Genomic DNA, 18,182 nt, shown 5'->3' with positions numbered 1-18,182 from the left:
GGTTAGTATTATTTCTTAATCTTTTGTGAGAACTCGCACAACACCAATGTTATGAGAAATCTTCTCACCAGCCTCAAACGAAGTGCACAGAATACATTGTTTGTTCATGGAGTTAACACCCTTATCTGTAGTTTTACCGATGTTATGATTATTAAAATCCACACAGCAAGCCAAAGTGTTATAGTCAAAGATCTATCTGCTGTTCACCAGTTTACTCAGCTTATCAAGTTAAGCAAAAACTTCCATTTTGCAAGTGAATACATATATATTCCATCATATATATTCAGAGCCACTAATTTAATATTACAACCGTTTACAAATACATTAACATCTTCACAAATATAAATGTGAATGTTTTATGACAGATGTACATCTTAGTTGCTATATTATTTTGAAATTATTTCATGTAATACTTTAACAAGAATTAACGAATAAAGATTATAATAAATGTACTGTGATTGTGGGTATTTTTTCTTCTTAAACACAGCTTAATCTTGCCCCCTCCCCCTGTCACTGACTTGTTAAAAGAGACCACCTGTAATCCTTTTTTGTTCTTTGCAGAAGAGTCCTTTTGAATAAATGTTCCAATCATGGAGTTTGGGTACAAGTTTAAGATTGTATATGAATTTATAATAAAATCTCTTTGTCCATTTCCCTCTTTCTCTTTTTAAACAATAATATACACCAAAAGCATGTGGTTACAGCAGACGTATGTTGTAAATAGGCAAAAAATGAAAAGGTTCATGCCATGCAATGAAAAGCAGTTCTGTAGTGACATGCAATGAAAAGCAGTTCTGTAGTGATGTCATGTCCTGTTCTAACCATTCCACAGAAACGCTGCAAATCTTTTTTGAAACCTTTCTTAGTTAAAAGTACCAATTCTAGCCGATTGTCTGATGGAGCATTGAAGAGAATAAATCATACCATCTGGCCTGATGAAAAGTTGTGGCAACAGTAACTTACAACCTGCATGTTACATGCTGAACTTAAATCAATACACACCAATAATAATAATCATAATTTTTCTAATATATAATAACCACAATTCTGCTAAAAATTTACAATGGATGCAGGAACATTTTGTCATATATAATGCTTATCTTTGTAACATACAAGGTGGACACACCATGAAGCCACTAACGTATGTATAGGATTTAATTTGTTTAGTTACAAGTCACCATAAAGCCAGCAACGTACAAGTTTTCATTGTTTAGTTACAATGTGGAAGCATACAATACATTGTGTAAAAAAAACCTACAAATTCTGAATAAATATTGTAATTATTTTGAAACCTAAGCATCTAACATATTTTTCTTACAAGGAAACCTCACATCTTGGTATATTTAGACCATTTACTGATGAAAACCTAGACTCATCATTTTACTAGCCTTACCTTTGCGGGTATAAAACTAGCAGATGTGGACTGCAGTGGAAAGCCTGCTGCTGAGCTGTAACCCATTCCAGCACCCATCATGGGCTGTTGGGAAGCAGATGACATAAATCCAGTCTGCATCATCATTGGCTGTTGCCAAGGGAAACAGAGGAGGAAAAAAAAAAAATGGGTGACATTTGAAGATAAAGTGATCAACACTCTACACACTGTAAGATTTTAAATTGTACACACTGTAAGATTTTAAACTATGACTATCTAAAAAGAAGTTATTTTTAAATACTGGCATAATGACCTATATTATACAGCTACAGATAATGGGTTAATGTCAAGAAAGAATAAGAAGTTTGGAAAAAATTTAAATTGCTAGGGAAAAAAGTGAAATTTAATTTTTGTAGGAAGTAAATTTATACTGTTCTGGCAATGAAAATTATACAAAATGATTTGGGATAAATTAGTTATGTTTTGATGGACAGCTTTTTATAAACAATCTATCTGATGACTTGACAATACAATCAATTTGCCTGACTAGACAGAGCAATGGCCATACAAACAATCTGCCTGATAACTTGACACAGCAAGGGCCATACAATCAATCTGCCTGACGACTCAACAGAGTGAGGCCATACAATCAATCTACCGGATGACTAAACACAGTGAGGGTCAAACAAACAATCTGCCTGATGACTTGACGCAGGGAGGGCCATACAACCAATCTGCCTGATGACTAGACACAGTGAGGGCCCTACAATCAATCTGCCTGATGACTTGACACAGCAAGGACCATACAATCAATCTGCCTGATGACTAGACACAGCGAGGGCCCTACAATCAATCTGCCTGATGACTAGACAGTGAGGGTCTTACAATCAAACTCTGATGACTAGACACAGGGAGGGCCATACCATCTGCCTGATGACTAGACACAGCAAGGGTCATATAATCAATCTGCCTGATGACTAGACAGTGTGGGTCAAACAATCTGCCTTATGACTTGACACAGTGAGGGCCATACAATCAATCTGCCTGATGACTAAACACTTTGAGGGCCATACCATATGCCGAATGACTGGACACAGCAAGGGCTATATTGCTATCCATTCAATTAATACATCATGGCAATAAAATATCATAGCTGAATCCTACATATGAAGTGAAACTGAAAATGGAAACATCTAAATATAGGGGACACCTGGTCATAAAAATCAAAGTTGTTCCTTTTGTTAATTTTCATATGTATACCACTATATAAAGGACACCTGCAACATTGCATCTAGATTAACCTCTAAGTGTCTCAAGTGGCCTATGACCTTTCAAAAAAGGGCCTTCTTCAACAGAAACCACTCCGGTGGCCTAGTGGTTAGAGCATCCACCTCGGATGTGGGAGGTCATGGGTTCGATCCCCGGCCAAGTCATACCAAAGACTTACAAAAATGTTATTAACAGCTGCCTCACTTGGCGCTCAGCATTAAGAGGTTAGGACTGGTCGGCCTGGTGTCAGGATAATGTAGAATACAAGGTCAAAGTTGCATTTAATCTATTTCAAACTGTCTCTCATTTACTCTGAGACAGTCAGCCAAGAAGCAACAAGGTTGACACTTCTGACTTGATTAGCAAGTGACCAAAATCACGTTTGAATTACAAGGTTGATACTCTTGACTTGATTAGCAAGTGACCAGAATCACATGCCTGAATTACAACAAGGTTGTCACTTCTGACCTGATTAGCAAGTGACCAAGATTACATGTCTGAATTACAACAAGGTTGTCACTTCTGACCTGATTAGCAAGTGACCAAGATCACATGTATGAATTACAAGTTCCAAACCATCAGCAGCATGGTACAGAAAGTTTTGATTTATGGGAAATGCAAGTTTTGCCCACGAATTTACATTAGGGTCAGGCCATCTCCTGAATGTTATTGATTGATTATAAAACTGAATTATACTCGAGGAATTCATATTTATGCCAACTACAGATATTTGTGTCCATATATTGAGCACCAGGCTTTCAAAATTACATGTACATTTTGCAGATGCAATAATGCAACAGTCCATACATGAAAGATTTTTGCAGTCCCTGAAAGACAAAGGTTTTGTGTGTGTGATTTGGTTTTTTAACATAGCTTGAAAAAAATTTCAGTCCTATCGCTATGATGTCTGCAGTGTGACAGCTTATAGTGATGTCTAGCACTGGGTCATCATGCTGCAGACATGATACATGCAGTCTGCTGTTAGTATCATTTTTGTAAGTCTTTGGTATGACTCAGCTGGGGATCGAACTTACGACCTTCCGCATCCAAGGCAGACACTCTAACCACTAGCCCACCGGAGCGGTCGACAACGGTTTTAATGTTTTTAATATATAACTAAAATGTATCATTTTGCTAGCATTATGGGTAATGTGTATCTAAACTAAATAAAGCAAGCATGAAAGAAAATAAAGTCAGAAATCATATCTACCCTTCCCACCACCAAAACACGTATAAATACAAAACACATTGATAGGCAATCCTAGGCGACACTAAAGGTGCCTCTAGAGGCATAGAAAATACTAAGGAGTTCAAACATTTCAGGCAATACTAAGTGACACTAAAGGTGCCTCTAGAGGCATAAAAATACTCTCAGGAGTTCAAATATTTCAGGCAATCCTAGGTGACACTAAAGGTGCCTCTAGAGGCATAGAAAATACTCTGAGGAGTTCAAACATTTCAGGCAATCCTAGGTGACACTAAAGGTGCCTCTAGAGGCATAGAAAATACTCTGAGGAGTTCAAATATTTCAGGCAATACTAGGTGACACTAAAGGTGCCTCTAGAGGCATAGAAAATACTAAGGAGTTCAAACATTTCAGGCAATACTAAGTGACACTAAAGGTGCCTCTAGAGGCATAAAAATACTCTCAGGAGTTCAAATATTTCAGGCAATCCTAGGTGACACTAAAGGTGCCTCTAGAGGCATAGAAAATACTCTGAGGAGTTCAAACATTTCAGGCAATCCTAGGTGACACTAAAGGTGCCTCTAGAGGCATAGAAAATACTCTGAGGAGTTCAAACATTTCAGGCAATACTAGGTGACACTAAAGGTGCCTCTAGAGGCATAGAAAATACTCTGAGTTCAAATATTTCAGGCAATACGAAACATGCTGATTCATTCCTGTTTGTCTTGTACATCTGTTTAAAATTACACAATTTAACTTAAATTAGCTTTGCCCATATCTTGTTGACTAGAAACCAAGAAGAAATCAATCAGCCTGTAGGTACATCTGTTTATAGGATTGCCGAGCATAAATTTGAATGCATTTTAACAGACCAGACAACTGCAGTTAACTGGATAATTCACCATGGGACAAAGAAAAAAGGAACATACCTTTATTTTTATTTGGAAATCTGCTTCAACTTGCACTTGTCTAATCAGGCAAAAATTGCTCCTTCCTAACCTACCACTTGTAAATAAAAGCACTAAAATATTTTAGATCTGGTTACTGCAATACCTACCGAGTGTTCTGACATTTATTATGGCGACAAAATGTATTGTATGGATGCCCCAGTAATAGAAATGATACATGTACTCCACATGTCCTCAAGGTAATTATGGAACTAATACAAAACAAATTAATAAAGCTCAAGTTATTTTGATTTACAAAATAATTTGTTTGTTGTTTTCACTCTGGCACACTGCTGCTAGTTTTGATGATGAAATAACATACAATCTACATTTTTTCAAATTTTTAGGATATGGGTATCTGCAATAACATTTCTTATTTGTGCAATAAAAATAAATCTGATGTATTGCAACCTCTACATCATAAAATGTATTCATCTGGACATCAGTGGTCATTCACTTATTTATCTCATTTTTAAGTTTAATATTCAAGTAATTAAAAATGACAAAACATTTTAAAATGTATTTCTTTTGGGAACACTGCATGTTTAAATAATTTCAGTCTTAAAAAAGGTAAAGAACAAAATGACTAATAATGAAATAAGGTGAACATTTATGGAATGGAACTGAAAAAAGATCATGCTTGTTATACTACACTTACAAATTATCATGCAGTGCACTTATTATCAAGACCATTACCCACAAAAATACAGGCAGTTTTGTTTTAATGGTACTTTCAACACTGTATCATGCCAATAGGGCACAAATACCTTTCCCAATGACAATGTATCATACCAATAGGACACAAATACCTTTCCCATTGACACTGTATTCATGCCAACAGGGCACAAATACCTTTCCCAATGATGCAATGCATTATGCCAGTGGGACACAAATACCATTCCCAATGACACTGCATCATGCCAACAGGGCACAAATTCCTTTCACAAAGACACAATCAGGTAGATAACATGGGCTAGCTTGGGTGGGTATCAAACCTATGATTATTGAATTACAGGTCCAATGCGCTACCAACTGGGCTTTCCCACTCAAAACAATACAACTAAGGTGAAAGGGTGAAAGTTTAAATAGGGTGACTGGAGCACATACTGTGGGTACATTCAATGTCTATACATTAGTCTTATAAATTGTTTATCTTACCTGCTGATTAATTCCCATCATGCTCTTCTGAGGTGTTCCACCCATCATGCTACTGCCTGCTATGCCCATCTGACAGAAAAGAGGGCAAGATTATTAAATTTTGATTCTTTACCTCTATTTGGAGTTGTAACTAAGAGCTGAATTTAATCAGAAATTATTTACTTCAATTGCAGACATAAGAAAACTAATACTGTGAACCAACAGTTTGTAAAATGCACTTGTCTACATCTTCAAAGATATAATAGGTTAGTTAAGGATAGAAAACACAGGCACTTGTAGGTATAGTTAACTCTGGAGACTATTGACTGACAGGCCTCAATGACCTTGACATTTTGTCAAGTTTTAGACATTCCAATGAGCATGGGCCCTAACATTCAGACCCCAGAATCTAACGATCTTTATTCACCCTGAGTGCAAGCCATCCACAAAGTCTGGCCAGCAAAACTTAACTCTTGAACAGAATTTATCATGATCTGTACTACCAGGTAATCTTTGTTCCAAGTTTTCAACAACTTCCAAATGTTTTTAAGAGTATTTTACCTAAGTGAAATTAAATGATCTCCATACGTTACTTTTCAACTAAATTTTATCCTATTTGTTTATTTATTCATTAGTATTTGAAAAATATGTTCAAAAATCTTAATTAAAAAATGACATTCAGTTTTAAGCTTTTAAGCCATTCTAATCTGACAGTTTCAAGTAATTTTGCCAAATGTCAAAGTTTTCTTTAAATTCAAGTTCTTTTCAAGAATAAAACCAATTTTTTTAAATTAATGGGGTTTTGAAACAACACACTCTAGCTTTTTTCTAAATTGCATGAACCATAATTATTCTGCAAAAACAAATTGATAGTTGATCCTTTGACCAAGATCAAGAGACCTCTTCTATAAATTAAATATGTGTGTGATTTGGATTTTTAAAGTAGTTTAACAATTTTAGTCATATAGCTATGACGCCTGCATAGTGGCAGTTTATAGTGATGTCAAGCACTGGGGCATCATGTCCCATCCAGTCATATTATCCTGACACCAAGCCAACCAGTCCTAAAAAAAATCCCTTAATACTGAGCTCAAAGCAAGGCAGCTGCTAGTACCATTTTTTAAAAGTCTTTTGTATGACTTGGCTGGGATTCAAAATTGCAACCACCTGCATCTGAGGCAGATGCTCTTACCATTTAGGCCGCTGGTGCAGTCTCCATACCTTAAAGGAAAGTCTGGTCAGGGATACTGACCTTAAGAAGCCAAATCAAAATGCTTCACCCAACCTCTAAGTTATTCATAACCTTTTGTGAGGAATCATGGTTGATAAATTAAACTTTTCTACAGAAACCATTTTTATTCCTTCAACCATGGGGACCCTGACTCTTGGATCACAAATAGGCTTCTTCCTAACCCAAGTGCAAGCCATCCATAAAATCTGGTACTGGTCCGCGATACTGAATTACTTTCATTCACAAGGAGTTTAACCTTCTGATCCCACTCCCCCACACAATAAAAAAAAAATATAACAAAAATATTTAAAAAACTCAAGATACTATAGAGATCAAAAAAATCTCTTTTCAGTAACATGACCCTGACCTCCAACAAGCCATTCACATAATTTGGAAAGTGCTGATGTTGGACAACTTGATTTATTGTGCAGAAACATATTTGGTAAGACATAAATGGGTCGATGGACAATATCCTTGTGTAACACTCAGCTAAACACAAACATCTGACCAAAGAGAGTAAAATGTGAAATGCAAGTTACAGTGAATTGTTGTTGTAAGGGTGTGACACTGATAAAGATGCAAATAATCACCTATTTTGATGATTCTGGGATGAAAGGAGCATGAGAAACAGTTAACATGGGTCACTTACACCTGTGATGAAGTGTAGTATTTATCAAAACATGTCCTCTCATTGTTTCAGGTAACAGTATGCATAATGGGTGCCAAAAAACCCAAGCCTAATGCCAAAGCTTTACACTATAAAACTAATGTACATACATTTACAAACACTGCTCCTTTAACACTTTCTCCATTAAGTTGGTACTACAAAACCCATTCCAGCCTGTTGCCTATGACCCACATACCCACTCCAGCCTGTTGCCTATGACCCACATGTACATGCCTTTATTTGGGTTGATTCCTCCCTTTAACACTTTCTCCATTAAGTTGGTGCTACAAAATCCACTACAGTCTGTTTCATATGACCTACATGTACATGCCTTTATCTGAGTTGATGCCTATGGTAGTACAACAGTTCTCTTATAATTTGTACAAATGTGACTGGAACCTAAAAGATTGACCTACGAGAATGGCCCTTAAAAAAGAATCACCTATGTTGTAGACGACACCTAGTGATATATAGATATCCCTTAATTTCAAATGGCTCTGAAATTAAAAAGTGGAAAGGAAAGTATGAGAAAACAAAAAAAATAATACAAAATCATGAAATGGACCATGATGATAATCCTCCATATGGAAAGCATCGTATCTGTTTTGGATGACATACAGGTATAACTCATTGCATTCCTTAATCTCAAATGCTATAAAGTTACAGAATGGAAAGTACAGTGTGGTGGAAAGTGGAAAACGTACTGAGCAGTGAAACCGATTCCAAAAAAAAGGATTGTAGGTTCTGTAAACATATCCTAGCATATACACATGTCTATGTTCATAACAAGGAATTTCGGTGGGGAAAAACGGGGGATCAAATTTTAACCAAATGCTAAAATGCAAAACTCAGTGAAAGAACCATTTTCATACAGATTCAACTAGACATCTTAAAGTCTCTTTGTTAAAACACTATGTCAACATGTTCATCCATTCAGGCAGAGTAGTGAAACAATCTTCAAGATGGTGCAACAATATTGGCTTTAAGATAAGCAAAATTTTTATATATGACCAACATTACACCTTAAGCCTTGTGGTGAAAATTCTATGTCAATATGACCATCAACTTGAAAGGAGTAGTGACAAGTTTTCCAAATCTACTTGCCAGGCTGCAATGTATCAAGATAGATCTTACTTTGTCATTTCAAGGTTTTTCCATTTTATGTAATGGTGGTCATACCTGATGGCAGATCAGGGTTTTTCCATTTTATGTAATGGTGGTTATACCTGATGGCAGATCAGGGTTTTTCCATTTTACGTAATGGTAATCATACCTGATGGCAGATCAGGGTTTTTCCATTTTACGTAATGGTAATCATACCTGATGGCAGATCAGGGTTTTTCCATTTTACGTGATGGTGGTCATACCTGATGGCAGATCAGCCTTTCTGTACAAATTGAAAGGTTTTCCTGCCAGGGAGCCATCAAATTGATCACATTCTGTTCAACACAAGTCATTTAAAGATTTTTCTACATTTAGCAATAATGACCAAATTATGAGCTGGTTCAGATTAATCTTTAAATATTTAAAACATCTTTATGTCAGGATACTCTATGCAAAGTTTGAATGAAATTGGTCAGGAGGTTTACAAGAATTTAAAAATAGCAACTGCTGTCAGATGACAAACTTGTATTTCTAATTCTGGCAATGGTGGCTATATTTTTTATGACCCATTGGCATCATCTGAACAAACATGAAAGGTCTTCATTGAATGTTTTCTGTAAACTTTTATCTTTTATTCAAATTTGTTCAGCAATTTTGAAAATGTAGTTTAAAAAATATTTACGTATTTTTCTAGTAAAGGTGGCCTAATTTCATGGCAGATCAAGATCATTTGTACAAATGTATGATGCCTTTAGACCACGGTACTCTGTGCAAAGTTTGCTTCAAGTCTGTCTGGCAGGGTTTAGAGAATGTCCAAAACAGCAACTGTTGACCATCATTGGACTAAGGATAGACAAAGGGCCATACCACTTAGTCTTGAGTGTTAGTGTGTGATTTGGATTTTTAACATAGCTTTAATGATTTTTCAGTCACATCCCTATGATGTCTGCAGTGTGGCAGTTAATAGTGATGTCTATGGGGTATCATGCCTCAGTCATGTAGCATGATGTCACACCCAGTCATTATCCTGACACCAGGCCGACCAGTCCCAACACTAACCTCTTAATGCTGGGTGCCTGGTGAGACAGCTGTTAGTACCATTTTTATAAATGTCTGGTATGACTTGGCCAGGTTCGAACCTGCGACCTCCTGCTTTCAAGGTGGTTGCTCTAGCCACTAGTCCACTCGAGTGGTCTCCACTTAGCCTTATAGCCAGTTGAACAAAACAAAAAAATTGTTTATGTGCATATTTACAAAACTTACTGTTTGCATTCCTGGTACTGATGTTGGTGCCATTCCCATAACTCTTGCCTGACCTCCCATTAAATTTGGTTGACTTCCCATCATGCCTGGCTGTCCAGCCATCATGCCTGGTTGACCTCCCATTATAACTGGCTGACTTCCCATCATGCCTGCTTGAAGTCCCATCATGCCTGGATATCCTCCCATCATGCCTGGTTGACCTGCCATCATACCTGGTGGACCTCCCATCATTCCTGCTTGAATTCCCATCATGCCTGGTTGACTAACCATCATATTTGGTTGCATTCCCATAACATTTGATTGTAAAGGTGCACTAGTCATTGTATTTAAAGGTTGTGAAGATGAAGAGCCAAACAAGTCAAATAGTTCTGGGGAGGATGTAACAGTCTTTGAGGTAATTGTTGGATTAGGTACACCTGAAGTGTTACTGGTGTTGAAATGTGTTAAACTGGCAAAGCTATCTGTCCTGAAATATGAATGATTACATAATATATTGATGGAATGCTTAATGCTAGACAGATTTCTGTGTGGATTATTATTTGTCCTTGTAGTGGCTAATGATACAAAGAATATGGATACAAATTCATTAGATATTTAGCTAACAGGTTGTATAATATTGCACATACATCATTAAAATAATGTACTGGGTAGAATGAACAAGGATTATATCATTGCTCTTTCTACAATAATTTTGGGATAGTAGAATTTTACAAATTTAGTTGTGCATATTTTATTTCAAACTGTATTTTGTCAAATCAACTGTATTCATAAAAAAGACATCTATTTTTCTTAAAAGATTTCATGTGTGGATTGATACTGTTGGGTTGGGTTAACTAGATACATAACAGAGTGGTTGTCTCTGACAGATTTCAAAGAGTAACATATTTCAACAAAAGATTTTAATGACTTAAATTGTAAAGATTTTCACTCTTCATTTTTTTTATTTCTACATTCAAAGAAATTTTTGTGTGGCCTTGTCATTCTAGCTCAGTAGCATATGTTGCATTATTGTCACAGTTTTGGTTTGCTATTAACACCAATTAATACCCATTTTCTCCATTATGTTCAAACATGATTGTGATAGGAGTAAAAATTTCCACTTAATAAATTGCATTACAATGTTTAGTCACAGATTTTGTTTATTTTTAACAATGTGAACCATTTGGTACAAGGTATTACAGGTATTCAATACTATATAGGTCAAAGGTCATTCAAGTTCATACATTGGCAGTTAAATCATTCATGTACAAAACTAATTATAAAAGGTTAAAAATAGAAAAGGTTATAAAAGTTAAAAATAGATTGGGGTGTGGAGGTGGAAAAGGAAGTATCAGACATAGTCCACTATAAAATGAAAAATGTGATGTATAGTACATTATTTATACTGTACTTAATTCAAAATGAACAAAAAGCTCATGTTTCATACCAAGTTTACTTGTAAAATGTATTATACACCAATTTAGCTGGTACACAAGCAGTTAAATCATTGCATATAACAACTTTATGCATGAATAATTCCAAAACACATCTTCCACATCAAAATTACAAATAACTGACAAATAACTATTATGACTCTATGGTCTTAAACTAAGTAACAGCAAAAAGTGACAAACCAAAAAGTTTTGTAAAATTAAAAAAAAAAATAATTTATTTCCCTATAACAAAGTGAAAATTTAAAAAGAACTCACAATATTGTGAATTAAACCCCAAAGAGGCCTAAAAGTACTATCCAAATATATTAAGTTCCAACTGAATTCCAATGGTGTTCCAATTAAATTCCAATACTGAATGTGTTGATGTGCTTGTAGTTTCAAATATATTAACGTGCCAATGGCCTGGAATGTGACAATGTGTTAACATTTTTTTAATGTATCACAATGATATAATCCAAAATGTCCCTGACTGAGCTCACTATAATTCCAGATTCATATATTAGGCCAAGAACATTAGGCAACAAAATGATAAATATGTGCATTTCCTATTACACTGGTTTTAAATAATTAAGGTAGGCAGGTTGATCTTTTGGAAATGTGTATATCTGTGATATACTGAGTTTTTCTTTTATAACCATGGGGGGGGGGAAGTATGAGGGTTGGCAGTGAGATACAGGAATTGTCAGCAGACCAGGAACACTTCTGTTTGACCTTCCTGAGCACATTGTAATTCAAGAAAAGAATAATTTGAATAAATAAATCCACCAAAAATGAAAAAGTGAACATAACAATAAGACGAATCCTGCTTCAGTTGTTAAGAAAAGAATGAATAATTTTTTAAGTAAACTTAAACAACACTAATACAAATAGCCAAGACAAGATAACAGAGCCAGGATGTAGACTCAGTCTCCCCTACAGAACTCTCAAAGCTTTCAACAAGTTTAAGAATTTCCAAATAAAAAACTAATATCTTAAATTTCGATGGAAGTAAACATGTTTACTTACACTGATACTGATCTGAATCATAGAGAAATATTAGCTATGCATCATGTTGTTTATAAAGTAAATGTCACTAGTCAGGTACAACATTAACTCGATTTTAGATAAAGCTCAATTGCAAAATACATATATACATTAACACATTAAATAAAAATATGTGCCATCTTTAGCAAAGGCATTCAATGTTTTTGAGACACTGTGAACTCTACCAAACGTTTCAGAGACATTATCAATTTCTAATCAAAGTATTCTAACTGTCCATTTTGAAATTACCTGTTTTTACCTGTGTAAACAGATTGATTAAAGAAAGTATTTAAAATATACTCATCAGCTTTGGCTGACACTTTGTACTCAAATTCAAAATTAAATGGGGAATAAACTTTTGTGCATTTAAGAAACAGCTTACGAACACGAGTTCTTCCAGCACTATCAGTCATGCTCGAATAACCACGATTGCACTGGGTCTTTATAGTATACTTAACAATTCTAACAGGTGTGCCACATAAGTAATTAATTCTATTAAAAACTATTGACTATTTTGCACACTTAAAATAAAAACATCTGAACAAAAATGAATCCTGCAGGGCACCTTATTATGGTTAAGTATTATATGTGTTAACTCTCATTCCCAAAAAGAAGTTAAAATTATTTTAAAGCTGTGTTCAAAAACTCAGTCTGATGCCTGGGGCACTTTGAATTTTAGATTAGGCCCTTACTGAATTCTAAGTGAATTGCCCATCAGGCATGTAGAAAAAAAATCTAATTTGCCTGACAAAACACCAAGAAATGCAGAATTTTATTTTCAAGATGTTGAATGACTAAGTTATTATTTATTGCCATTCTGTTATGAAGATCCTCTGCTTACTACTTCCACTACTTTACTGAAAGCTGTAAACTTTGTCTACTAAATAAAACGTGACTTATGAATGGGGGAACTGATTGCCTAGGTTACCAATAATCCAGGTGCTCATTTAGTTTTAACATGCATGTGATTCTATTTGTGGTAGGACAAAATTGCTCTACCGCACATATCATTTTCTAGTTGAAATATACCACTTTGAAAATGAACCGATTCTTTTAAAAAGAAAGAATGGATCAGAAATGTATTTTCATGCATTTTGTCCACATGTTACATAAACCAGAGAATCGGTCTTCTGGTGACTGAAGCTATTCCAGCAGTCATTGCAACCAGTGCATGGCTGATTCTATGGATTAAGTCTAATATGTGAATACAACCAGATGTTCAATGATTACCTTGTAGTAATTTGTAGTTTACGCCAAATGTTATGATGTTTCTGAGGTGGTGTAAATAACAAAGGAATCAAATGTGGCCCATGATGGCTTATGAGTCTTTGATTAAAAATTGGCTGTCCATTGGTAGAAGTGAGATAAAAGGAATGACCAACCAAACATACGATTTTGGCAAAAACACTTTAGTATATAATGCAACACGGGTGCAACATTATAAGCGGTATATATGAACAACCTTGTGAGTGTAAAGAGAACTGTATAAGATGTGCTTTATATACTAATGAACATCAACATTGCTGACCAAATGAGTAAAGTGGACATGGAAATGAAAATGTATGACCTCAGAACCAACAGGAAAACATTACTTTTTGTGCAGTGTTTTAAGATCTGAATAAACACGAATCATTATATATTCTTTTTGTATTTAAAGCATAGCAATTGCAATGTGGTGTGAAAATAATAGTAAAAATCATAGGGCCCATTTGGGCACGAGGAAATGGAGTATGAGTTTGTGGAATTTGAGAAAGGGCATATTATTTTGAAGTCACGAGCCCAGGGCCCAAATCATAAAATATTTTTCTTTGAGCACTGTAAAAATATAGAAATCAAAAGATAATGGCAAAAATGATAAAATTCCTTAAACATAGGGTCAAACTTGCTATATAAACAACATTCCCTCCAAAAGACCAAGATTTTCCCTGTTGATATATTATGATAAAGTTCTTAGCTGACTAAGCTGGATAGATTTATGTACAAAATTTCATGGCAATTATCCAAGTAGTTTAGGAGGAGCAGCAAATAACAAACTTGTACCAGCAAACACATGGATGACGGAGCAAAGACCATCCTATAAACTCTTCTGGTCTATGACCAACAGAGTCAGAAGCTTGTACTTACCGACTTGATGTATTAAACTGAGTAAAATCACCAAAATCTGGAACAAACAAAATGTCAGAACAAAGTGTATACAATATATTTAAAATGTTCAAAAGACTTCATGATGTTTATAGTTTACAACAAGAGTACAATGAATAGGACATTATATGCCAAACCCCGTTAAATAATCCTCAGTGTAGATAACTGACAATTTTGTGCAGATTTCGTTTTCTTCTTTCAGTCATACTGACCTTGACATTTGACTTCTGAACATCAAATCAAAAGATTCCCCCCTTGCTGCAAGTGTAAACCATCCACAATTTTTACAATGTTTATGTGATACTGATGGGTTATTGTGCATGTAATATTGATCTTCAGTTTAATCAATGAACCTGACATTTAACCTCCTGACTAGAAAATCACAAGGGTTCTGCCTTATTCGAAGTGCAAAACATTCACAAAGTTTGGTAATTAGATGCTGGAGAACTTGAGCTATTGTGTGGAAACCATTTTTCTTTCACATGGTGATTCTGACCTTAGTCATCTCAAGTGCATATTTAATTGCAGATTGTGGAGAACAAGTAATTGTGCAGAAAACATTCTTCATTCAGTGACCTTGACCTTTGAGCTTGTGAACCCAAAATTTGACAAGGTTCTTCATAACCCAATGTTTAAGCTATCCACATTATTTGTCAACTGTAGATGGTAGACATTAAAAGTTTTTGTACAGAAACTAAATTGTTAATGGGTGTACTGACAGACAAACCAGGGTTCATACAGAATTCTGAATGATAAATTCAAAGACTTTTCCCAAACTTTCAAAGACCACAAACATAGATTTCCAAGACCTATTTTTGCTAACATTTTTTTATACAAGTTATGTCATATGAGAAAACAATGAATGCAAAATACTACAATATTGTTTAATGATGAAATTCAAACTATAATTAACCAAAAGAAAGAAACCAGGAAAACTCGACTACATCCAAATCTAACAACCTTGGACAATTTTATCTGTGATTATGGAAAGAAATTAAAATGTTCGGGTTTATTTCAATTTTCAAAGACTTTTAAAGACCTCAGGGTAATCTGCTCGATATTCCCAAACTTTCAAGGCCTTGAAAATGCTACCTCATTTTTCCCCAACTGCTAAAGCCCTTCCAAGACCATAAGAACCCTGTACACTGCATTAAAATGTTTTATCAATATGGGTGTTAAACTAGATAGTTTTTTTTATATTTTCATGTTTTTTTTTAAAATTGAAATCCTTAAATAATATTGGGACATTTTAAGTGGTTTATTTTTGTCAATAAAACTTGAAAATTAAAACTTAAACCCACAAAAGATTTGTCTTAAAAAATTTAAGACTGACAAGACAGCATGACACTAATTTTGTTCTAAAGCTGATATACTGTACAGAGCTGCCAAGCCTGACGAGACCATCTCAGTATGGCAGTTTGACCAGTTTTCAGTAAGGGGTAACAAAATATCAAACTGTTATTGTATAGCTGAATAACATAATTTAAAGTTTGGCATTCAAAATATGGAGCTTCAATAAACATTATGTTCAAAGGAAAAGTTTGCAATGTACGCATAATACCACTAGTACAGTTGCACAAACTTAAATTCCGTACCTACGCAGCCCAATGGCTTGTTGCTATCTCTAAACTAAAACTAATTTATGGAAATTCTTTTTCCTTTTGAGACGATGACGGCAATCATCATGTCTCCCGCCGTGAGACATACTAAATTTGGTATGTGATGTCCAATAAATGTTAATTGTGTCCCTTCCAGCTTTTATTCATAAGAATATGAACATTCCTTTTTATTCTTCTGTGTTGATTATTAACACTTTTCAAGAGGCTTATTTTCCCGTTTGTCTTACACATGCATTGCTTGCTGGATGCCATTAAAAAATATTCTATAATCAACAGTTTAATCATGCAGATGCTTGGCATGAACAAATTGGTGCATTTTAAAGTGTCTGGGGTACTGCTGTAAAGTTAGTCTGGTTCCATGACTAATTTCACAAATTCTAATATGAAACCCAGATCCAAATCAAACATGGATGAACCAATTTGTCTGGATTTTTTGTCAGCGATAATTTTTTCATAGTTTTTGCTTCTATGCTGCAAGTCCATATTTAAGGTTAATTTTCGTAAGACTTACGGCAAAATCGTAAAAGTTGGCAGGTCTGTATATGGGACATATACATTATCATATTTACTATGTTTAAAATATTGTACTTTAAATGTGTAAGAATTTCACTTTTATTATGCAAATTGGTATATATATAAAAAAACTCAAGCAAACTTATCTGATATGACTCCTTTATGCTGTTAGGTGTATTTTATAGAATGATGTTCAAAAGAGTACATACCCTGTGTGGTGTTAGTTCCCCTTGGATTGAAATCTGCCCAGTCCCCATTAGTACTGGTATTAGAAGTGGTTGAATGGAGATCGCCTAGTAGGTCTACTGTGCCTGCAGTGTTGGAACCGCTGGACTGAAGTGAAAATTGTACACACACATTGCCCAGTGATCAAGAACAGTCATCTACCATGAGAAATTTCTCATGCACTACCTGTTTTTGGTTCAACTAATACTGGGAAAGGAATATTCAGTGGTTCTTACTAATCACAAATTTAGAGACAACATACAATTATCCTTTTGCAGAAATAACACATTATCTACAATCAAGGACTATTACTATTGAAAAGTAATGCTCACAGAAATCAATGAATTCACATTATATATGCTCTCTTCACTGTGATGTAATTGATTTTAAGAAGGCAACACCCTGTATACATCCATAAACATGAATATATAAACACATGCATCCATGTCCATAAAATTATATATCTTGCACAAACAATTCACTAACGAAAAGAAATTATTTTTAGTTTTCAATCGTCTGCAACTGCAAGAACAGAAGCCTACTTGTGTTTCTGATTTTCCAAGGTTACTGGCTGCCCCGAGATCTAATTTTTTGGACCCTGATGATGATGATGACCGAGAAATAGTCCTGTTTGTTGTAGTTGTAATTTTCTCTGTTCTGGTCATTTGTGTTCTTTCCACAGACGTGAATTCTTCTGCTTTATCTTTGTTTCCTTGGTTTCCATCATCACCATCATCTGCATGTTTGTTTTCTGGTTCATCACTGAAATGTGGAGAGAACAATACAAGTCTAATTTAATTCTTTCATTAATCTAAGGCTACTGTGAAATGACATTGTTTGTATAGTACCACTTTTTTGTGAAGTCTATGCTTGCTACAAACTAAAAACCGGTACAAAAATAAATGCTTAAAATGCAGCTGGATCATTAAATCAGGGCTTCATTTTTAACACTTGCATACCTGCAAAATAAAACATAACATTTCAGACCTTTTAAGCATTTTGCAAGTGTAAATATTTTAATGATGACCAGTAAATCTTTAGTTAATAAAAT

At 34.9% G+C, this 18,182-nt stretch overlaps 1 protein-coding gene across 5 annotated transcripts in view; it reads right to left on the bottom strand.

Annotated features, from left to right (window-relative positions):
- LOC149794794 (uncharacterized) overlaps nucleotides 1-18,182 on the bottom strand; it is a 72,254-nt gene that overhangs the window by 31,563 nt on the left and 22,509 nt on the right. For 3 of the 5 annotated variants that reach the window (XM_089964445.1, XM_089964448.1, XM_089964447.1), the window contains 6 exons: nucleotides 17,674-17,893; nucleotides 17,116-17,239; nucleotides 14,757-14,793; nucleotides 10,177-10,642; nucleotides 5,933-6,001; nucleotides 1,394-1,522 (listed from right to left, as the gene is read on the bottom strand). In XM_089964445.1, the coding sequence (XP_089820571.1) occupies nucleotides 1,394-1,522; nucleotides 5,933-6,001; nucleotides 10,177-10,642; nucleotides 14,757-14,793; nucleotides 17,116-17,239; nucleotides 17,674-17,893 (1,045 nt within the window). The remainder of the gene's footprint in view (nucleotides 1-1,393; nucleotides 1,523-5,932; nucleotides 6,002-10,176; nucleotides 10,643-14,756; nucleotides 14,794-17,115; nucleotides 17,240-17,673; nucleotides 17,894-18,182) is intronic. The other 2 variants (XM_089964449.1, XM_089964450.1) reach the window with 1 other exon arrangement.

This window comes from Sinohyriopsis cumingii, chromosome 7, assembly GCF_028554795.1.
Source record: "Sinohyriopsis cumingii isolate HCF-2022 chromosome 7, ASM2855479v2, whole genome shotgun sequence".
NCBI classification, from domain to species: Eukaryota; Metazoa; Mollusca; class Bivalvia; order Unionida; family Unionidae; genus Sinohyriopsis; species Sinohyriopsis cumingii.
This window is presented reverse-complemented; position numbering and strand designations above follow the sequence as displayed.